The sequence below is a fragment of the Strigops habroptila genome, chromosome 3 (genome assembly GCF_004027225.2).
Source record: "Strigops habroptila isolate Jane chromosome 3, bStrHab1.2.pri, whole genome shotgun sequence".
NCBI classification, from domain to species: domain Eukaryota; kingdom Metazoa; phylum Chordata; class Aves; order Psittaciformes; family Psittacidae; genus Strigops; species Strigops habroptila.
Genome location: NC_044279.2, coordinates 74,472,756 through 74,495,810, shown reverse-complemented (window position 1 = coordinate 74,495,810; position 23,055 = coordinate 74,472,756). Strand labels below are relative to the sequence as shown.

The 23,055-nt window shown below is 43.9% G+C and overlaps 1 protein-coding gene and 1 long non-coding RNA gene across 3 annotated transcripts in view; one reads left to right on the top strand and one right to left on the bottom strand.

Moving 5' to 3' along the window:
- The window catches only part of SYN3 (synapsin III), a 201,995-nt gene that overhangs the window by 159,551 nt on the left and 19,389 nt on the right, over positions 1–23,055 (bottom strand). For both annotated transcript variants that reach the window (XM_030477996.1, XM_030477997.1), the window contains 2 exons: positions 21,726–22,226; positions 7,560–7,617 (listed from right to left, as the gene is read on the bottom strand). In XM_030477996.1, the coding sequence (XP_030333856.1) occupies positions 7,560–7,617; positions 21,726–22,042 (375 nt within the window). In that variant the 5' untranslated portion in view covers positions 22,043–22,226. The remainder of the gene's footprint in view (positions 1–7,559; positions 7,618–21,725; positions 22,227–23,055) is intronic.
- Positions 13,815–15,683, top strand: LOC115604700. Its single transcript, XR_003990383.1, has 3 exons — positions 13,815–13,913; positions 14,240–14,373; positions 15,269–15,683. It is a non-coding gene; the product is annotated as an uncharacterized LOC115604700 (long non-coding RNA).

Genomic DNA, 23,055 nt, shown 5'->3' with positions numbered 1-23,055 from the left:
AAACCCAACCTCATTCTTGGAACATTTTCATGTAGGTGTTGTTTTTCAGCACATTGATTAATGTTGTTGCTGTCACTGGGATCATCTCTGACAGGCCTGAAACTTTCTTGAGTTGTAATGGCACAAACTCCCCATGATCCTTCAAGCAGAGACCTGGACATTGTTGAGTAAGAAGTAAGGCCACTCACCTTACATAAAATAATGCTGTCTGTATGTTCCAGCATGGATTTGTCATATGTGCAGCAACATGACTGTTTTTTAACTCAGATTCTGTCTGAGATCCACAGTAATCCTTGTTTTTCTTTGTCTAGGCTACTGACTTGCCTTCTGTTTCCTGTCTTGTGCATCTGCCATTGATGATTGATGCATAAGGGGGAGATTTGTCAATGCCTATGAAAACTTGATGGGAGGTAGTAAAGAAGATGGAACCATACTCTTATCAGTGGTGCCCAGGGAAAAGACAAGGGGAAATGGGCACAAAATGAAAAACTCTACATACCATGTAAAACCAAGAAAACTCCCTTTCTATTGCAATGATTGTCAAACACTGGAACAGGTTGCCCAGAGAGCCTTTGGAGTATGCGTCCCTGGAGAACATGAAACTTTTATTGGCCATGGTCTTGGGAAGCCTGCTTTATGTGTCCTTCATCAGAGCAAGATATTGGACTATGAGATATCCAGATGTGCCTTCCAGCCTCAACCATCCTGTGATAAGTTTGGTATCTGGCAGATGTCCTTAATAAACTTCACCCTGCATGTCAAAGGGGAAGCCCAGGAAAGCATTCCATTTTGCTGCTTGAGCAGATGCTGAGGGTCAGTTCATCTTCATTGTGGCAGAGGAATGCAGGAATAGGGATGCAAGACAGGTTTTTGGATTTATGTTTTGGGGTCACGGTGGCTGATTTTTAGTTTTTTTAAAGCAAGCAGGCTCATCCATGCAGTGACGAGCACACTGGGGTTTTTTTAGCCACTGAATTTTCTAAACCCTCATCTGTACATAACTAACTAAAAGCTGGTCTGGCTAGTTATTGCTTAAAAGGGCGACACAAAGTTGTATTAGACTTTTGTGTGAATATTTGCATTTATATATGCATTTGCATACATCCTGCACATACACAAAAGTAACAGAGAGGGTTTTAGCACTGCCAGGGAACCTTTGCGCTTTCCTCAGTGCAACACACTACACGCTGTAACACATACACTGGCTTTTTGGGCAATACAGAGCACGCACATCAGGATCCCAAGCACAAGTCTGGTGGTTACTCAGACCCGTAACTCACCATGTGTCCGTTCTCACCCACATGGACATGGAAGAAGTTGACCTGTGGCATTGGAGCCGCAAGACTTGCAGGGCACTGAGTCTATTGCATGGCTGGAGCTCCCCGGTCTCCATGTGTCCTTTGGCTTTTCCCTGCCCACTGACTGTGCTCTGACCAAGGCTCTCCACTCCCCCGTCTTGCACCTGAAACTCCTCACCAATTATCATTACATATCTGCTTTGATCTCCCTGCCCCATGACACACATTATCCAGTCAGGATAACAGGCTGGTCCATGTCATGGCTTAAGCACTTGGAATGAGGAATTACTACTGTCTAATCAAATTACATACATTCCTCGGTGGATTTTATGCTTTACTTTTTGGTGGATCTTCCAATATGTACAAGGAAAGAAAGACTTTGGCAGACACCAGACTGCACTCCCGTAACAGCACGTTTCACTACAACCATCATAAGCATTACAGGGGGAAAGTAAGCAATCCCTAAATCCCGCAAAGGCAGAAGGATGAACAGATCAAATGGACATGAACAGGGGGAGGGCTGGGGCTGTGCGTGCTTGGTGTGCACATGCTTGCGGAATTAGAGATTACACACCCTTATTCCCTGTGTCTCTTTCCTGAGACATTATCCCCCGGGGAGGCAGCTTGCTCCCCACCCACCCACAGTGCTGGGATTGCTCTCTGGGAGAAAAGGATGGAGACTGTCCAGCTCGGGAGGGATGCTGCTGTGTGGCTCCAAGGGGAGTTTCCACAACTGCTCTTCACAAGTCCTGAAGCTAGGATGCATACTCTTAGGCTACAGACAGCGCTGATGCTGAAGGTCCACATATCTTGACCTGTGTGAGTGCCTTTTGGTGCATCAGCTCTGATGGCATTTGGAACTGTGTATTGAATTCTCTTTTCAGAAGTGGTATGACTACCCAAAAATTGGAGCTTTATCAAAAGCACATTTCTAAATTCTCCATCCCAGGAAAAAGTAGCTCAAAACCATGAACTCTGTAAACCTCCAAAAGCTGATGGAAGTGAAAAAAAATAATAAAAGAAGACACTATGTATGTAAGAAATTATTTTTTGAGTCATTCTTGCTGCTTCTCCAGGTCTCTTTATTCATAGTTTTTGAATGCTTGTGTGTGGCAAAGCTATGAGAACTGCTGTTGCTGTTCTTGAACAGCTTTCTGGCTTTCACTTGAAAAAAAACAAACCAACCCCCAAACCTAAACATACCATGAATAAAAATTATGTGGTTATTTGATGATAGACTACTTTTCCTCTCCTCACACATGGGCCTATCAGACTCTACCTTTTGAAAGGACCACTTTGTGCCGCACATGAAAATACCTCTTTAGGACGGGAAGTACAATGGAGCTGGAATTCATGATTTGTATTACAATTATCTTCTGTGAGCGCCAAGTACAACTTTTTTCCTGACAATGCTGCCAATGCAGTCATAATCTATACCACAAGACTTTTCCAGAAGAATGTACATAGGAGTTCACTAAATAATCATTCCCTGAAAATAAACCAGGCAGCGGGAACAAGTGGATGAGCTGTGCGAGAAGAATGTGTTTCAGGCGGACAGACAGACCCACCTCGTCACAGCAGGAAATGGTGGGAAGGAGATGGGTGGACAAACAACAGGAATAAAAGTTTAGATGAACCTTTTGGCCTCATCACTCTTTCCACCCCCCTCCACCACCAATTAGCCAGTGCCAGGAAAGATGTCTCTGCATATATTTAAATGCCTTTGGGAAATAGCTGAAGGAAAGGTACCCCAGAGGTGGCAGATTCTATCTAAGAAGTGCTGTTTGCTCTTGCCTACTAGGTCTGTGCTCTCCTCTCTCCCTCCTAGGCTCTCGTTGGTCAACACGGGGCACAGGACTGGAAAAACCCACTAGAGCCATAGGGTCTAACCCCTTGCTACTGCAGGCACCCTGTCACAAAAACCCTTCTTAAACCAGTATATTTATTAAAAGCATCTGTGTCTCCTTCATCCTCTGTTTTGGCAAGATAAACAAACCCAACTCTTCCAGCCTCCTCTCATAAATCAGGTCTCCGTGGTCATCCCAGTGACCCTGCTCTGCACATCCTGCTTTGTGGGCATCTTTCTCCCAGACAGATGGCAAGTGTCCACTCATCCTGCCACCGCCCAGTGTTACAGTCCATTCGATGGGTCTGTGGTTGTCCAGGTCTCAGCCCCAGCTTCTTGCCCTCTTCTCATTGTTTCTGGGTGTGCTAGGGATACACAGCCATGTGGTGTCCCATTGTACATGGGACACCACACCTAACGCCCAAGGAGCCCCTCACCTGGGCTATGTTATGATGATATGGGAAACCCCAGAGCCATATGAAATCCGTAGATCATGCAAGGCTTAGTTTTCTTTGGGACAGGGCAGAGAGGGTGAGGAAGGATCTGCTGAGATGCTACAATTGCCTCTAGTGATGAAAGACATTTGACAGAGCATAAGGTCTATGGTCTAATTCCTCCTCTTCCTGAAGATACTGTGTTGTCTGATGCCTCCTGTCTTCTGGCCAGCCACTGAAGGACTGACAATATAAAAGCAAAATTAATTTTGGGAGAGACTAAAAGTATGTGGTCAAGTCCTGTGGCCACTTCAAGATTCTTCTTTAAACGCAACTGAACTTTAGAGCCATTAAATCCAACTTAAACTTTTCATGTCTAAAAGAATTTTTCTAGCATTTGTATTTCTCAAGAACTGAATATGTATATACTGCAGTTCTCAAAGCTAGAAATCATAAGACAAGTAAAAGCAACAATATGAATCAAAATATAAGAACCTTATTTTTAGCATAAAATAGCAACCTACCCCAGTATCCCTTACAATTCTCTCCACTATTTACAGGCACCAGACGGTGCCCATAGCATCTCTTGTCCATTGCTTTTCACTATTGGTAATGGACATAGCTGAATAGCAAAGACCTTGGGGTGGTACTAAGGTCATGCAATTCATTCTTGTATTAATGAACCATAAAACCTTCTTTGAGAGTCCATAAAATCTATTTTCATACAAACTGAGTCTTACAGAAGCAGCTCCCTGAGCAGCAGGATGGCATTTAATAGTCTCTTCCCTATGGATTATTCAGCATCTAATATGAACTGAAATCACCTTTTGTAGTAACTCAATATCTTGAAACTCTGCCTGTTTCTCCAATTTGGCTGAAATCAGCCAGTGCCTTCCAGTGTTGGGTGTGGGGGATAGATGGAGCGAGACAGCATGATCACATATGTCTTGCATTCCTCGGATGACAGCCAAGGGGGAGAGGCAGCTCCGAGAGCTGGTAGGGGTGTATAACCAGATTAGATAAGTGACTTCCCGCTGCTGAGAGAGGGAGAGTCAGTGCTGCTTTCAGCACTCCTGCTCCATTACAAATAAGTGATGTAATGACTTAAAGAAAAAAATCACCTACTATCCTGCTCTGCTTTCCCCCAAAGACTGCCAAAATGGCTTGCTAAGAAAGAATTAAGATGTAGTAGAGGTGGAGATGAAAGAGGAAGAGAAAAAGCAACAAGGCAAACTCTCCCTTCAGTTTAAACCAACTACGGAGCATCCTGGAAGAATGGCAAAAAAATTAGCACGGTCAGAAAAACAGGGCAGTTGCTTTTTCCCGATGTGGTTTTTCAAGAGTATTTAACATTTGGATATTTCCTTTCATTGCTTTCTGACATTCAAACTTTTTTTGTTATTTAGCTTTTCAGATCAAAGGCAGTTTTTTTCCTATAAAATATAAAAAACTTTCCAAAGGCAAACTGTATTTCTGTCCGAGTCAATAATGTGTGGTTATCTGAAGCAGGATCAAATGGAAAACTGAAAAACTAAATGAACTTACTGAGCAGACTAAGTGGCTTAAGAGGTGCCCAAGAGTCAAATCTTGGTCTGATGCAGATTTTATTCTGAACAGGAATAGAACTGAACAGGGCTTGAGCATGATGGCACAGTCTGTGTGCCTTTCATGGGTCAGTTACAGTAGTGAAGAGCTAGGCACTTAAAGAGAAAGCTGTGGACCAGTCTGGTAAACAGAGCTATTCCCTGCTTTTTTTCCCCATAATGGATGAACATTCATTTTTCAAGTTGATAGGGTCTGTGTTCAGCCTCAGAGGACCTGTTCCACAACACTTTAGGCTCCTGGATTGTGCTTGAGGAAGAAGAGAAAGAAGAGAGGAAGGCTCTAGATAATTAGGGTGGGAGCAATGAAAGAAAATTGAATTTCAAGAAATACTGAGCAAGGATATATGGGCAAGAAAAACCTAGAGGACAAAAAGCCAGAGTTTGAAGAAAGAAGAGCCCTTCTCTTGGCCTTAATGATATGGAGAGGGGCCTGAGGTCAGATTCAGGGACTGCCTGTGACAACGCAGCTTCTGTGTTTCCCTTGACAGACAGTGATCCAGCTGGGGAAAGTGATCATCCCTTCTGCTTTTGGGGTCTGGGGGAGTCAAGAGCAGTCCAATGACCACTACTTGGAGGCTCAGCTGCCTGGTCTAAGGGGCAGGGAGGGGCTTAGTGGAAGCAGCCAGGACCCTTGTTTGTTGTTGCTCAGCTCTCCTACCCACGGCACGCTTCATTCACTTGGGCAGAGCTGCAGTCACTATGCTCAGTATTAAAAGAAGGCTGCAAGGGCGCTGGCAATGGTCCTCACCAGCAGAATTACACTAGCCCTACGGTCTTTACTTGGAGCAGTTTGATGCCTCATCTAAAGCATGGACGTTCAGCCTATGTGAAGGATTTCAAGTGACAGACTAGGAAAGTCTCCCTGAAAGAGTCCTTGGGAAAATCCGATAAGCTGCCCAGTGACGATGACGAGAGTCATTGCTGGGTTTAACCCATCAGGGATCAAGAGTCCACTTCCGCCCCTCTCCATTCACCAACCATTCGAAGATAGGTTCTTTGTAAGGACTTCAAGTGCAACAACATTTGAGCAGAAAGCCTATAAGGGGAAAAGCAGAGGCTGGAGGTTTAGGAAGGAATTAACAGGTCATTTTGAAGAGTACCAGGTCCAGCTTTGAAGCTGATCCTGCTTTGAGCAGTGTAGTGGCTTGGATCAGAGGTTTGAAGGACAACTCTGAATTATTATTTGATTCCTTGCTTCTGTGTGAAAAATGTGATTTTTTTTTTTTTTTCCCTTTGCTATTGTCTTTTAGGACATTTAGTGAGGCTGCCAGCAAAATAAAGACTTTGATAAGGAAGTGCAAGTGAGAATCGTTCTTCCTAATACCACCCAGTACTGGCTGATCAGAACATGTGTGCTCATGTACAGTCCTAGGCAACTGGACAGCACCCCTTTGAAAGAAGAAGGAGCACTTTATCAAGGGCAATGGGTCCTAAGAAAGTCTTCAAAACCACTGCATTACTAATCCTATACACACACATGTACATGTGTGCATAGACACACACGATGCAGAATCAAAAGCTTTATGAAGACAGAAAATATCAGGTCATTCAAACAGTACTCACTGGGTTTCTTTATCCATCCAAGTAATTTTATATCCCTAATGAGTATAAAGCAAGCATATGATTCCTTCAGGATCACCAGATCATCTCTACATCGCTCCTTACGCCTGCTTTCAAGTTAGGTGCCTGCAAATGATTACTAATAATAATTTCTACTTTGATAACAGCATCCAAAGTTCCAGTTAATACTGGGACTTCATTTTGGCAGACACTGGACCAACACAGAGAGAAGGGCACAAACCGCAGAATCAAGAGTTTTCAAAGGAAATAAATGGCTGGTGAAGGCTAAAAGGGAAACAAAATTTGCCCAGTGCCCTGCAGAGCACACCAGAAAACAGGCCATGAACCTCCTTACTGGTTATGGACTTCAAACAGATAAAAAGATTTTGCCATATGCAGTTGATTTGCATAATTAAACCAAAGGTTTTAGGCTTGAATCAGAGCAAGTCAGAAGACTTGTATAGATCTCATGTGGAACATAACATCACCATGCACTGTTGCATACTGGTTTTACACTTTTTCAGGCATGTATACAGAGCTGTGAGATAGTCTTCCAATGGAAGAAATTAAAATCCCATCACCAGAACAGAAAATTGCATTTTAAAGTGAAATAGCAACTGATTTTGCAAAGGTAAGGAGGATGAAGGGATGGCCTAGTAAGATATTTTCGTTTACGGCTTCCACAATTCTGTAAAATGGACTCATTAAAACTCATTAGTTCCTTTCTTCAAGACAAGAAATATCCGGAGATTATCTGTGATCTAAACCTCAGCCCTGTCCACACAACTTATTAGAGCCAAATTCTTTTGCCACTGACCTGTTCCACTCGGATATCAAATTCTCCATTCACCTTCTTCCCCTGGAAATATTTGGCCCTGCAGAAGAAATGAGAGAGACAAACATGATTAAAGATTTTTGGCTTTCATTACATACTGTTTTGCTGCTGCATTTCCCTTTTTGCTGAAGAATTTCTATCCCAGTCACAGCATGTTTTCCTAATTCCTATGTTCTTTCAGCTTTCTGTTCTCCAAAAGAAACCTGCCAAGCCAGATGAAAACCACATTGGAAAGTTCCTTCAAGGCTTGTGACTTCTTCATTTTATTTTCAAACTGAAAACCAAATGCTCTCCTAATCTTTTCCAGAACAAAGATTCCCATAGATTATGCCTTGCTATATCTCATTTAATACTCAATCTTTATTCTGTAAAAGAAGGAGAGCAACATATGGCACAACATTAGAAACTACTTCTGATGTTGGGCAAGGATCTTTAACATCATAGCTGAACTACTTTTGAAGCCTATTCTCTCGCTTTATCTCTGCAGGGCTGCTTATTGATTCTGTTTGTTTTTCCACTACTGATTTAGAAAACAGTATCTGCATCTACAGTGTCACTAATGAAGGATCTCTTCTCCTGAACTGAGAAACTGTGTTTGTTTTGGAGCTGAACAGTGCCATGAGAAGGACATATACCTTCCACCACCTCTGCTCCTATCTGCCTACGCTATGCAGACAACAAAGTTCTTTCAGAAGGATTGGTTGTTTATGACAGGGAAAGGCTGACAGTAGTGCTGGAGAAGAAAACATAGGAAAAGGACAGGCAGTTTTAGCTTTTTTATTCCTATTTGTGTATAATCCTCCTTATATTGAATAGTCAGCAGGGAACTTGCCAATATAATTTCCACTGTGAATATATCTCCCCAGTTCTTCCCCTCACCAAACAAGCTCAACAGAAGAAAATACGAATTTATTTTCTCAGATCTCCCCCCTAAAACTTCAGGAAGACCATGTAAGTTCCAAAAAGCTGTTCTATTTGGAAACCATTGAAAACACAGTTCAGCCCTGCAAGAGCTGTTTCCAGAGACAAAGTAACTCTCTGCATTCTGTTTCCAATTGGCAAAGGGAGGACAGAATAAAGAAGTAAAGGAAAATGAGGGGAAGCCGGCTTTGCTCCCTATTTTATAGTACTAACCAAAAAAAAAAAGAAGCTGGCTCACATTTTTACTATGTGTCTATTTGTTCCAATAAAAAAAAGAGGAGAGACGGTAGGAAGGCAATTTTCCCCATGGCTGAAACACACCAGTTTTCAGCTGCATGCTCCCTCCCTCAGAAATGTGAAATGTAAATAAAAAACTGTGTTGTCATTCTGGCTCAAAACCAAGTCAAAACTTTCAATTTATTAGAAAAACAAAACAAAACAAAACGAACCTACATAAAATAATTACAAAAGTTTTCTGCTTCATCCTTATGAGGATATCTGAAGGCTGTATCAGGCTTCCGTTGCCTGACAGCCCATCCATCAGCATGGTGGTGATAAGACCTCTGCATAGAGATCAGTGAGGGACAGTGTAGCAGCCAGGTGTGACCAAGACCAAATGACTCAAACAACCCTGTCCAGTATAAAAAACAGAGCTGTGGCAATTTTTTCTCTTTTTCTTGAATATATGAGTGTTGCCTGAAAAAAAAGAACTCAGCAGACAAGCGGAGACATCACGCCTCTAACAATAAACAGGAACGCTAATTGCACTTAATAATTCCATCGTATTTCTGGAGGCACGGCTCTAGAGGGTCTGTCAACATTCTCGCTCTTAAACACTGGGGTTATTGCTGGAACCAGTGACTTCTCAGAAACTGGAATAAGCTTTAAGTGGACCCACAGGAACTGGTCTGAAATTTGAGGCATGCTGTTCACTGGTACAAGCTTGTTTTTATTCCCAGCACACTCATAATGTATACTCCTTACCCGCATTTATGAAACACACTTCCTCCCTCTATGGCCTTTCCTCTTTGCTCACCAGCTGGTTGCAAACTCCTTGGTGCTGCTTTGCTTCAGCTTGTAATGAAGTGTGATTAACCAAAGCCTTAAGCCCAGTACAGATGGAGCAAAGAGGCTTCCACTGCCTAGTGCAGGAAACGAGCCTTCACATGGTTAAAAAATCCTCTCTCCCATCTCTACAGTACTGGCTCTGCTCATGTGTAATCACACAGAGAGCACATCCAGAGTAAGGAGTCGGAATAGAGCAAGGGATCTCAACTTAGGCACTGCGTGATCTCTCCTTCTTATCCTCCTTCCACACAGGTTGTCTCATCCCATGTCTCTGATAACTTTCTGTTAACAGCACAATATATCACCTTCTTTCAAGGAAAGCTCCCCAGGAGGGTTAACTTGCTCAGAGTGTCTCTGAAGACTACAAGTGCTAAGAAATTTGCAGCCAAATGTTTTGGTCAGCCCATCATTTTGACACAGCCCAGGGTAAGAATGAAACACTTCTTACTGAAGCATCTCGGGAGTGATGTTTTCAATTCACACCTGGGGTTTTGGAGCCTCTGGGCAGTAGAGGCTATCACGTTGAAATGAAAAATGGCTTTAGCCTTACCTTGGAGCCCTGAAATTTAAAGCAAGCTGGAATCATTGCTGATGCTGTGGAAACATCATGATGCCTCTGTTGCAAGAGGGAGGGTCTTTTGGTCAGTAATGCACAATGTACAAAATGGCTTTCATTTCCTGCAGTGGTCGTGAGATGGAGGAAAGGAAGATTATGCTGCTTTGGTGGGAATGCAGGAGAAAGGTAGATGGATGTTTCTGGTACATGAGATTGTGCAAGACATTTGTGGATGCTCTCTGCCCCAAAGCCACCCATGCAAGGCTCTTCCAGACCTCTGCTGTAGGAAGTAACATGCTCCAGGGCTATCCAGGCATCTTGTAGTGCAGCAGGGGAGGGGCACCCAGAAAACCAGTCAAAGCCTTTCTGGGGAGCTTAGGAAGTATCTCCATTCACCTCCAGCATAGCCAGTTGCTAGTAATCAGAGGAGCAGCTCGTTGCCCTGAGATGGGGGCTATTTGGCATCCTTCAGCTAGGGACACTGGGCAAGGCACTGGCCATACAGACCTACCCCCTCTCCTGGGCAGCCTGCAGCACTGACCTCCGCTTGGCTGGCCATCCCTTTATTATAAAGCATGTCAGATGCTCAACCTGCCAGAACGCAGCGTTATAATTTGCCAGGCAGGGTGCAGATGGGGTGGTGTGGTTGCTGTGATCTCAGTAAATTAGCATGTGAACATGTTTTGACTGAAGAAAACTGCAGGGCCATGCTCAAGAACCGTTCCTGGGTAGGATTTACATTGCTAGGCAGTGCATTTAAGTGTGGCTGCATTGTCTGGGAGGGAGGAAGCACCATAATAAAAAGCTAAAAGCTGTTTCTCTTCGAGGGAGAAAGCTTGCCTTGAATCCTTCTCTATTTGTGATGGAAGAACCCGCATGCTCTGGAAAAGGACATATTTTCTGGGTGCAAGAGCATCAAACAAACTTCTGCTTTCTGCCTCAGCTCTGACATGATTACAGGGCCACAAGAAACCTGATGACTCTTTTTATGAAGTAATTTGGAAAGAATAAAAGCTTATTTTCCAGAGCTGCAATGAAACAGTTCCAGTCTGCCTCAGTGACTATGGCTGGAGGAAGCATATACACAATTGTCTGTCAGATACAGAGTATATCCTTAATAGCAGTAGGGAAAAATAAATGATCAATTTATGTCCAATTACTTACATAAGAGATAATTCACATAAAGTCCATGTATAACATTAGTGCCATAGGTGTTTGCAAAGCATCTGCCTGAGCAAGGGGTGCCATCACTGACCCAACACTGCTAACACATTTCTAAGACACTCAAGTACCAGAGTTTATCCTTCTGGTGTCACTGACAGCTGGGACAACTTGTACTGTGCCCGTATGAGGGGTGCCCAAATCGGCATGCTCCCCTGCTCCTTCATACTAATGCCTTTAGTCTGCAAACACAGGAATTCAGTCCTCATGGGGTTTGAATTTTCCTGTCAAAGCCTCATGTGTCACAAGATCCAGGGGAGGTGGAGTCAGTGGGCTACAGGTACAGGGGCTGGGGCCAGCCTACATGAGCATGAAAGGAGCCTACAAGGATGCTGGAGAGAGGCTCTTCATCAGGGACTGTAGCGATAGGACAAGGGGTGATGGGTTCAAACTTAAACAGGGGATGTTCAGGTTAGATCTAAGGAAGAAGTTCTTTACCGTGAGGGTGGTGAGGCACAGGAACAGGCTGCCCAAAGAAGTGGTAAATGCTCCATCCCTGGCAGTGTTCAAGGCCAGGTTGGACAGAGCCTTGGGTGACATCGTCTAGTGTGTGGTGTCCCTGCCCATGGCAAGGGGTTGGAACTAAATGGTCTTAAAGTCCTTTCTAACCCTAACTATTCTATGATTCTATGATTCTATGAAAACTCACAAGCTACTTCTGTTAGGTGAGCACAGATCATCTTTCAGTTTCTCTCTGTATGATAAATAACTAGTTACATCTGCCTTGTGCTCTTTCTTTTTTAAAATAAAAGTTGGTGCAGTGGGTACTCAACCTATCAGCCAATAAACATGTTCAGTGCAGGAATCCAGACAAAGCTATTTCTGCAGAGCTTGTACTGTTTCTCCTAGAGTTATTTCATCTCCCTTCCCTCTGCTTTTTTTCTCTTGGTGCAAAGAAGCATATCCAAGCTGCTTAAAAGGACTGCTTCAGTGTTTTCCTCTGTATCTGTGGAAAGCAGAGCCATCAGGGATGCAGCAGGGGACTGCACAACTTACTGGGCCACTACTGGGCTGGAAAATGCTCTGCACGGGTAAGGAATAGGAAAAAATGCAAAGAGGTACAATTACAATAGGTATTACAGCTTGTTACCTGATTACAGCAGGCATCAAGCATCAGCTAGAAAAGTGCCCAGGAAGCTCTTCTCCAGGTACAGTGCCACTAGACAGCAGCCCATGTAAGAAAAGGTGCAGAACACTGGCCTCAGCATTGGGGAGTAGCCAGGAAGGACAAGAGATTTGAGGTGGTTGTCATGGCCTGGAGGAGTGCTGTGATTCATTAGCTGGGTGAAGCAGAAGTTACAACAGATTATACAGCTTTGAAGACAGGCTGGTATTTTGTATTTAATTCATGGGATTTCTTCAGGGTATCCTGTAAAATGGCTTCTGTATAAAGCAATTTTCTAGGATAGACAGAGATCAAGGAAATCAAAGAAATATAGCTCAAATCTTCCTGTGAGAGACCTCAGTGGAGTTGATGTAGCAAATGTCATTACAATTGCTTGTAGTATGTCTTGGTAACTGGGAAGCCATCCTTCAGATGAACAAATAAGCCTGAGCCCAAATCCCCTGTGATGTGAATGAACCCAAGCACTTTTTCGGACATCACTGTCCATCAGCTACAAACTTAGGAGCAGGCTTGTAACTTCACCCCAGAAATGGGCTCAGTATAACTGAAAGTGTGTCAAAGAGGGTCACTGGGATATTGTAATAGCTAATTCCTCCAAATCCTCTGACAGAGCTTGTGCCTTTGGAGCAAGACATAACAAGCAAAGACAGCCAAGCCACACTTTGGATGGAGACCGCTTCTCATCCGGAGTGGGAAGCAGCCTTTTCCACCCTGTGGAGGGGCCAGGGCAAAACACACTGAGGAGGAGAGGGGAAACATGTAGGACTCTTGGGGAGAGATGTGCAAGGGATTGGGTGGAAGAAACAGGGAAAGAAACTGGGAAGAAGAGACCTGGGTAAATAAACCAAAAAGGACCCATGGGTAAATTCTGGAATTATCTGGATTATTTCCCTGGAATCACATTACACATATTTCTTTCAAGCTGCTTGGGAAAATAAGGCATGCAATTTCTTTCTGGATCAGCCTGGAAAAGGCGAGGCTGAAGCCCCCTGGATTGGGTGTGGGGGACCTCAGGGCAGGAGGGGAGGGGGTTAGCCACTGTACGAAATCCCTGTGTCAAAGTGCCTGGGGGCCCAAGTGATGCACAAGGCACTCACTGTATGTCTGCATTGTCTCCTTCATAAAAGGGGCTGGGACTGGGAAAAAGGAGACAGTTTCCAGGATACTGGCCAGCAGCCGCTGGAATGCCCCGACCCCCGCAGCCCCTACATGCTATAAAGGCAGTGGGGAGGGGAGGGGAAGAGGGAGGAGAGATGCATTTGTGCCCTTTTTCCTTCAGGGGTGAAAACAAGGAAGGTTTTCCTTTCAGGAGCCAGCCCTCAACCCCTTCACCACTTCTCCCCAGTTTAGCAATTCTCAGCTGCAAATAGTAAGGGTTTCTGAGATGGTAAAGTCCTGACTCCCATGGCATAGGGAAGAGAAAACTCACTGCACAAATGCTAAGGTCTGCAGCCTACTGGAGCTTTTGCCCACTTCAGCATTATGCACTGTTCAGCTGTGGGATGGACTGGTTGGTAGTTAGTATTTATTCTGTAAAAGTAGCTTGGGCCGGGGGTGGGTGGTGTCAGGATGCTGAAGATGGTGGATAGGCATGATGGATGTGTGCTTCGACACCCCAGAAAACAAGGTCTGAATTGCAGGTTAAATGACCAGAGGCAAGCGCAGAAAGAAGGAAAGGGTACCTGCAGTCTACAGGTAGATAGTGAGGGACAAAGAGGTAAATCTAAGTTTTAGGTTGGATAAAAGCTAACTACACTGATGCATTTCTAGGAGGTGCACAGAAGTTTCATCTCCAGCCTTGGGGTGTAGTGTTGCTGTGTTCAGCCCCTTGTTGAGATCATCTTGCTGTCACTACCTGCGTTGCTGGAGCCACCAAATGGAGAGCCAGCTCAGCTCTGCTGCAGGTAGGTCCTCAGTGTCCGAGGTCAGGCCATGGGAACAGACTGCTTTTGTTGCCTTCTGGGAAGAACCACAAGACCCAGCCCGCTCTTGTTACCGTAAAATAACCCCTGAGGTGTTACTAGTTATGGGATCACATAAAGGGAAGAAACGCCTCTCCTGAATAGGTTTTATCGAGCTGTGGTATGGTGGTTGGGTTTTTTTTGATAGAGGAAGTCCTCATGGTGAGGTCCTTGATGAGATCCGAGGTTCCACCCTACAGGGCTGTAAGGATTTTCCTGGCTTGAATGCACACAGGAAGGGAAGCTCTGGGGAGGGAAAGGAGAAGGGTTTTTTAAATTGTCTTTTGTGAGTCCTCCCTTTCTCTAAGGAACTGTAGGGCTGTTTTCGAGGGAGACCTGGGCTGGCAAGCCACCAGCACTTTAACGATCACAGACACAACCATTCAGGCTGCACTTTCTATTCAAGGAACCGTGGAGTCCCACACAATACCGGCCTCCCAGCATCTTCCTGTGCTGCCTCCTGCTTGTGAAACGGGGGTAATCAAAGCCACCCCTCCCCAAGAGAAGAAGCCCTAGTTAGTGCAGTTCTATCGCTTTTGGGCACAGCTTTTTGTGCTTCTCTGAGCTGTCAGGATAGGAAGGACACTTTGCTGTGGGTCTGGTCCCCCACCTAGGCTATATTGCAGTTACATTCCTCCTGGCCACAAGGAGCTGGGGTGGGAGGGAGTGGAGGTGGGAGGCTGCTTTAAGTACACCATGAGGCAGCAATTTTATTTTGCGTATTATCAAAATAGTACATTGCTGGAACATTTCCACACTGCTAAATCTAGATGGTATGGGCTGGAGCTGCTCGCAAGGGGTATCATTTTGTTCAGGGTTGTGCTGTATTTTATTCCAGCCCTCTTCTGCCCTCCATGAACTTGAGGAGCAGGGGAACGGGGATAACTTCAACCAACACTGAGGCAGGGCTGCTGGCTTTCAAGCAGAAGAAACCTGGCTCACAAACCTTGAGAAATACATCTGAAGGATTATTATTTTTTTTTTTTTTTTTTAATACTTACAGGACTAGTCAGGATATTCTGAGGTTAAATTCTGTGCATTTATAGGAACTCTGGTAAAGCAATTAAGGTCCCAGATTTGACTTGCATTAGCATATTTATAACTTGGTGGGGAATGTTTTCCATATTCCTTGTATCTATTTTTGTAATGATACTAATCCTTTACATTTCTGTATCACCTTTCATTTAGGAGGACTAGACCCCAAGTTGCTTTACATATGAAGGACAAAAATACAGGCAGACATGATGGTGACATACCTAAGACAGATTGGAAAGCAATGTGATATATGCAATTTAATAAATATCTTTGACAGCCTTACCTGGTTTTAACCCCTATGCCTGTGTGTCAGGGAATACAAAAACCCTTCGTGTTGCTTCCAAGCACGCACATATAACGTACACATAAACACATATATGTGTAATACAAACTTGCCCCCTCTTTCCCTAAAGAGGAATTTTTACCCTCACGTCACACTTGGCGTGAATTATTCAGTCTTGGGTAGACATGGCTAAATTATGAAAATGTAAGTAACTTTTTTAGCCAGCTTTGTGAAAATACAAATTTTACTTGTGAGTTTTTTCAAATTACAGCAGCATAGTTGCACAGAACTTGTGAAACCTTAAAAGGTCCCCCCTGGATAATAAAAGCTAATTCATAATCATGTATTGTCAGTTACTACCATATTAAATTATTTTGGGCTTCTTATCAGGAGATACAGACAAAACTGCAAATTTAAACTGCAAATTCCTGAGGTCAAGCTTGGAGTATAATACTGAATAATAATAATAGTAGGAATAATAATAATAATAAAGTCCAAAGCCAAAAGCTAGTCCAAAACTTCCCATTGTATTTAAACAAGAGACAGAAATATTTCTCAGAATGGGAGCCTAATACATCATCTTCAGCCTGCTGAAAGCATGAAATGACCCGTGATACCCACTGAATATTTTTGAAAAGGAATTCCTTCCAAAAAATTTAGGATTTAGGACGTCCCATGTTACCAAACTTCAGTATTAGACTGTTATTATTTGACCAGTTTTATTTTTGGACAAATGACATATGACATATTTATTGTCATTATTGTCATGTACAATCAGAAGTAAAAATAGCTTTATTTTAATGAAAAAAGGTTTGATAATTTCCTCTGAACAGTATAAAACAGTAATCCTGTTGGGTCAGTCCATAATTAGACCTGAATCGTGACATTATTGTTACAGAAAGAACCATTTCAGATGTATTAAGAGGATTTCATTTAGTATTAATCAAAATTCTCTTCCTTCATCTTTAAATTTTTGGAGACAGTAGTTTTGGCTGTAAAATAAAAGGGAAAACAACAAATACAATTCTGTGTCTCCTAAAATACCCTCTGTGGCTTTTCCTCCTGTGATGACACAATCCTCGAGTGTAGAATGGCTGCACATGAGGCACACGTATTTTGTACAAGACAGCATGTAACACTGTTTGCACTTAATATGGCTTGAAATCTGGACAAAACACACCAGTGGCTTTGAAAAGCGACATGAGGTATTTCACAAATGCAACTAAGATACCTATCAAATACAACAAGAACATTGTTATGCTGTCTGGTCCAGAAAGCAATGCTTTTAGCATATGTTGTTAATAGGAGCCTTAGCTGTGCTTGATCACTTCCCAAATAAGCTGTTTAAACATGAAGCATTAGGCTAGAAAACTGAGCAGTTTTGCAGAGGAAGGGGGTTAACAATTCAGAGTACTAAATCCTGTTTGATCTGCTGAGAAATTCAATGCAGCAAGAGAATGATTTTACTTAATAGCGTGTCAGACGAGGAGGTTGCCAGAGGTAGGATGTTTTCCTCCTGGCTGAGGTTGGGCTGCCGGAGCTGGCCCATCTGCCATTACATGGAGTCCTGCCATCCCGCTTCCTCATGGTCCCACTCCCTTTTGCTGTACGTTTGCACGTGTGTGTGTGTGTGTGTGTGTATTTACATCTGAACTCCTTTTATTTTTCTGGCAGCTGCTGTAGGTGAATTGTGGATGCATTTTTGGAAGCCTCCCAAGGCACAGATATGCCCAGCCTACAAGAAGGTGCCTCATTCTCCAAGTGGAGGCTAGCCAGCTCAGATAGATACCAGTAATTACTGAAGAGAAGCAGAGTTTTTCACTAGTGTGCCAATGCACAGACACATTCACTGCTATGGGTGCCTCTGAGGGCTGTCTGTTGAAACCAGGAGTACAAGGGAGACATACAGACAGTGTTTTCCCCTCGTGCATATTCTGCATGTGGCAGATTCACTGCGTGCTTCCTTGCAATGTGCTAGAGCCACGCCTTGGAGAAGAATCATAGAATCATAGAATGATTAGGGTTGGAAAGGACCTTAAGATCATCTAGTTCCAACCCCCCTGCCATGGGCAGGGATGCGTCACACTAGACCATGTCATCCAAGGCTCTGTCCAACCTGGCCTTGAACACTGCCAGGGATGGAGCATTTATCACTTCTTTGGGCAGCCTGTTCCAGTGCCTCACCACCCTCACGGTAAAGAACTTCTTCCTTAGATCCAACCTGAACTTCCCCTGTTTTATTTTGAATCCATCACCCCTTGTCCTATCACTACAGTCCCTGACAAAGAGTCCCTCTCTGACATCCTTATAGGCCCCCTTCAGATACTGGAAGGCTGCTATGAGATCTCCACGCAGCTGCTCTTCTCCAGGCTTAACAGCCCCAACTTTCTCAGCCTGTCTTCATACGGGAGGTGCTCCAGCCCCCTTATCATCCTCGTGGCCTCCTCTGGCCTTGCTCCAACAGCTCCATGTCCTTTTAATGTTGAGGACATCAGAACTGTACACAATACTCCAAGCGAGGTCTCACAAGAGCAGAGTAGAGGGGCAGGATTACCTCCTTTGACCTGCTGGTCACTCTCCTTTTGATGTAGCCCAGCCATGGTTGGCTTTCTGGGCTGTGAGTGCATACTGTCAGCTCATGTTCAGTTTCTCATTGACCAACACCCCCAAGTCCTTCTCCGCAGGGCTGCTCCGAGAAAGATGGAAAATTTGTCAAAACGTTGCCACTTTAACAGAAAGCTGGGCGAGTTCCATTACTTTTAATAAAATGTACCTTTCTTTTACTGCTGCTAATGCAGAAAGCAGCTGATCATATTCTGTGGTGCTCACATTATTTTTGTAATACTTTGTCTTTGGAACAAACCAGAGCATATTGCATGTCAAAAATGGTAAGTATATTATGGAGGAAGGCAAGTCATGGATTCCCATGGATTCTTTCCACTTCCTCCAGACCTCCGAGAGAAGTTGAGTGCTACACTGTACCAGCAGACACATAGGTGCTTCTTAAAAATACAAAGGGTTGCCGTTTGCCACTTTAAAGTGCATACAATATGAACTTTGGGTTGTTAGACCATTTCATCATGCACTTGTGCAACACCTCATCCTAACTCACAGTTGCAGCTCTTTGCTGTAATACAAACAGTGATGATAAATTAATGTCTGTCTTGGCAATACTGCTACAGTATCCAATTATGAGAAAGTGTTTTCATTTAGAGAAGAGAAATCAAATGGCAGATTCCACTGTCTCTCACCCTTCCTGTTCATGAACAAGCTAGTCCTTGTTGTAAACCCCATGTAACTTGCCATGGGGGAGGAGGCATTGTGGAAGCCCCCACCCTTAAAAAAAAGGTAGGGCTTCACTAGTTATTTCTTGGGGATCTTTTCTAGTAGAGTTAACTGTTTCAAAAGTAGAAGAAAAGGGTTTATTGAAAACCAAATCAGAAGTTTCACAAGTATCAAGAACCTGAGCAGGCAGAGGTTAAATGCATTGCAAACATGAGGCTTCTTCCAAACCCAAAATCACCAGCACAGAAGTAACGATATGCTGTTGTTCACCTTCCAAAGTCTGGGGCTGTTTCCCTATGTGATGCAGAGTAGATGGCCAGAATCCCTGGATAACCAGCTTCTTTAACTGTGCTCTCACAAGGCAAACACTGCTGCCTCGGGCTGATCAGCTTGAGCTCACATAAGTCTGGCGGAGAGCAACAAAATGACTGGCATTGCTCGGAAGTACCTTAGCGAGAATAAACATCCATGGAGCCATGGAGCCACTGATCTCCAGAGCTGCTATCAAGGGCTCAATGAGTTTCCTAGAGACATAAAAATCAACTGCCAAGTAGCACTCTTGGCATCCAAGAGTGCTTGCATTGGAACACTCTCTCAGAGAAGACCATATGCTACCTTTAGGCTCGCAAAGTTTTTAGGCATGTGTTTCTGTCCATGTTACAAAGAGCCATGGAAATCTGTGGCAGGCAAGGGTTAATAATGTTGCTTCATTAGTTTTCATGTCATACATACGTCAGGATACAGTCATGAATGCACACACTAATTTTGTTCAGTGTCCTCACAACCTTAGAGAGAGTGAAGGCAGGGAGCCTTTGCAAGAAGCATTATTTGATATCTGCAAGCCTCCAGCAGGATGTGTGGAATGCTTACACACGAGTGGAGGAGCAAAGACAGTGCGGGTAGCCGTACTTCCTCTTTATATCTCCTGGCTTCTGCTCCTTGGGCAAGCTCAGCTCACAGACCACAAAGTCTGCATGACAGAACAGCAGTTGGGAGATATAAAGGCAGGGATTTGAATGCAAGTGTGTATTTTAAAACATGAAAAGACTGCAACAGAGTCCAACCTCTCCTTGTCCTTTCCCCTGCCCAGACTACCTTCAGCACCATTAATCTCAAGGAAAAACTAGGTTGGCCTTTGAGCTAGGGCTTTCCTCTCTGATTACTCTGCTTGGACTAAGCTGTGCCGGCTAAGCACTGGATGCTAGAGCTGTGCATTAAAGGCACTCCCAACCCCAGCTGGAGGATGCTGTGTTAAGGGACTGCCACCTGCCAGCATCTTCAAGGAACTGCAAAAACACTAATTAGAGACCGAGGCTGGTGAGCATCAGCCTCCTGGGAGGCTTGTGGGTGCACCCAGGAAGCAGAGATCAGGGTTGAGCCAGACTGGTGTTGTCGACTGAACTATATGGCATTAAGAGGCTGCTACTGTGATAAAAGAGGCCGGTGAAACATTTGATATGATGACCACGTTATCAGGGAGTTTCCCACTCAGTTAAAAAGTTGCTTTTCCTTTGAGAATAATCCCACTGTTTTCCCTCTCTTACTTCAAGTTGGCTGAGGAAGCCTGACCTAGTTGTACCCTGCCATTGCTCCTTTTTAGCCAAAAGCTATTCTCTTGCTTTGTGAAGATACAGCCAAGGAGGAAGGTCCCACCTTGTCCCCAATCTCCTGGGACAGCAGAGAAGACCAAAGGTGAAAACTTTACTGAAGAGTGCTGTGAGATGAATAGAACAATAAAATAATCTCACTTCGCCAAGACCTGGTAACCCAAATTCTTTCACTTTGAAGTCTTCAGTACGGTCCCCATCCCTGTGCTATTCTTTCATTTTTTTCTGTGTTTTGACAGGCTGGCAGATAAAACAAGAGCATCTCCTCAAACACATGCTCTGGATTTTCCCCCAGGAAAGTCTCTCAGCCAGTTTGCCTAAAGCTTTCTAAAACAGCCAACTTCAGAAAGGAGCACACAGCAAGCAGTAATTCCTCAACATTTCACTACACTTCAGTTGTCCTACGCTTTGGGAAGTGTCCTCTGCTGCCCAATGTCACAGGAAACAAACTTCCAAACTTTTATTTGTAAAGAGAGGTGTGCATGGGCAAGACAAATTTGAGGTTTAGCTGAGCCCAAGAGCCTTTTGCCAATAGCAGCTCTGCTTAGCACGTGAAGGGCCCTTGACAGTGAAAGAACTCCAATCATTACTATTGGTAGTAGTAAGCTTGGCTTATCTTTTCATAATTTATGTACAAATTTGCATACAGAGAAAAGCTCAAGAGAGATTGAAAGCTGGAGAGATTTAATCCCTTTTCATTTTTTAGAGCCAACGTAAAGAGTAGGCTAAGGGCTTGAACCACATCACTAACACACCTTCAGCTGTGACCTCTTAGGACCATTGCTAGATGTGACAGTTCAGCTAAGCTTGCTAGGCCAAGAATGCCCTGTCTGTGCTCATACTGAGGCTATGAAGAAGTTTGCCAATGAGTACCAAATGAACATTTTTTTTCAAGAATTATATGAGAAAAGCCTACTCTGCCATTTATGCAAGTCACCAGACAGACACTGACCTGGGGCCAGAGTTGGTGACCTAGATGTGAAGGTATCTGCGTACCCCCCTGCAGATGCCCTGTGCTTCCCAGATCCCTCTTATCCCCCAACCTTGTGGAGCTGAATTCAGCAGGGAGGATCGTGATAACTCACCACTCTGTGTGTGCATCATCAATCACCAGGAGAATCTTGGGTTTCTGGGCCACAGGTGGTGTGGGGCTGGCTGAGTGATCAATCAGTCCTGCAGCCGCTTGTGTGGTTTGCTTCATGGCGCTGGAGATGGAGCTGAAGATGCTGGCGCCAGTAGAGGAGGAGTGTGCAGGCTGCGGTGGTTGCGGGTGCTTTCTCTCCATGGCAGGAGAAACCGGGGAGCTTGTGGAGTTGTCGGGGCGCTGCAAGTCCATCATGTACCCATTGGGCAAATTTGCCACGAAACTACTGTCCGAGAGACGCCGCCGGAGGAAATTCATTCTTGCAGTGTTGTGTGGAAACCTTCTCAGCAAGAGTGAGGCTGAACAACTGTGTCACCAGTCCGGGGGAATGTTTCCGTGTGCGTGTAGGTACCTCCTTGCAGTCCAGCCAGGCAGGCTTTCCTCCTTGAAATCTTGGTGGAGATATATGCCTTAGTTTTTCAGCTGTATTTTTTTTTCTCTCCTGTGGGAAGAGAATCAAAAATATATAAGTGAGATACATACTGCGAGCGTGAAATAAGAAAAACTCTTTTGGTTTTTAAATGGGTACCTTAATCAACAATGAAAGGCAAAAGGACTAATGATTTCTATGCAGTATCCTACATTGGTACAGCCAAAAAGATAGGATAAGTATGTTTCATGGCTCTCTCTCATCCCAAAATCTTCCTGATCAGGGCTGCTTAGGTGCTAACAATTCTATAACTGTTCATTGTGGAGAAAGAAAAATTACTCTCTGTAAATGTTCATTTTCAAAAGAGATACAGCTTATTTCTAGCATTTTGTGTGTCGGAAATAACACATACTTGTTACAGAATAACCAGCAAATGATCAAAAGGATAAAAAGTTGTATCATCTTTGGCAGGTTTGTAAGCAAGGATCTGAATTTAAGAAAGAAAAATCCTAAATTCAAGTAACATGTTGAAAATATCGTAAAATGCCCATACACATCTTGGTCAAGTTCAGTGGCAACTTCAAACTGCTCATTACTGTCCCTACTGCTCTCTGCACTCAAAATTAGACTTTGAGCCAGGTGCATGCTGCTAGTTGCTAACATAGCAGATTAGCTGATTTTAAGAGTTCACTTGTAGGATTTTGCAGGTACACAAAACTAGAAGTCTGGCTGTCTAATCCTCACATACCTTTTCTTTTTCTTCTGTTGTTGAATTTTTTGTTTTGTTTTAAGAAGAAAAGTGTCCTACTCTGCTCATCTTTTCCAGTGAGAAAATGAGCAGTGTGAAATATAACTAGCTGGCTCTTCTCCCGTGACAGTAGTATGATGACCTTGTTTTTAC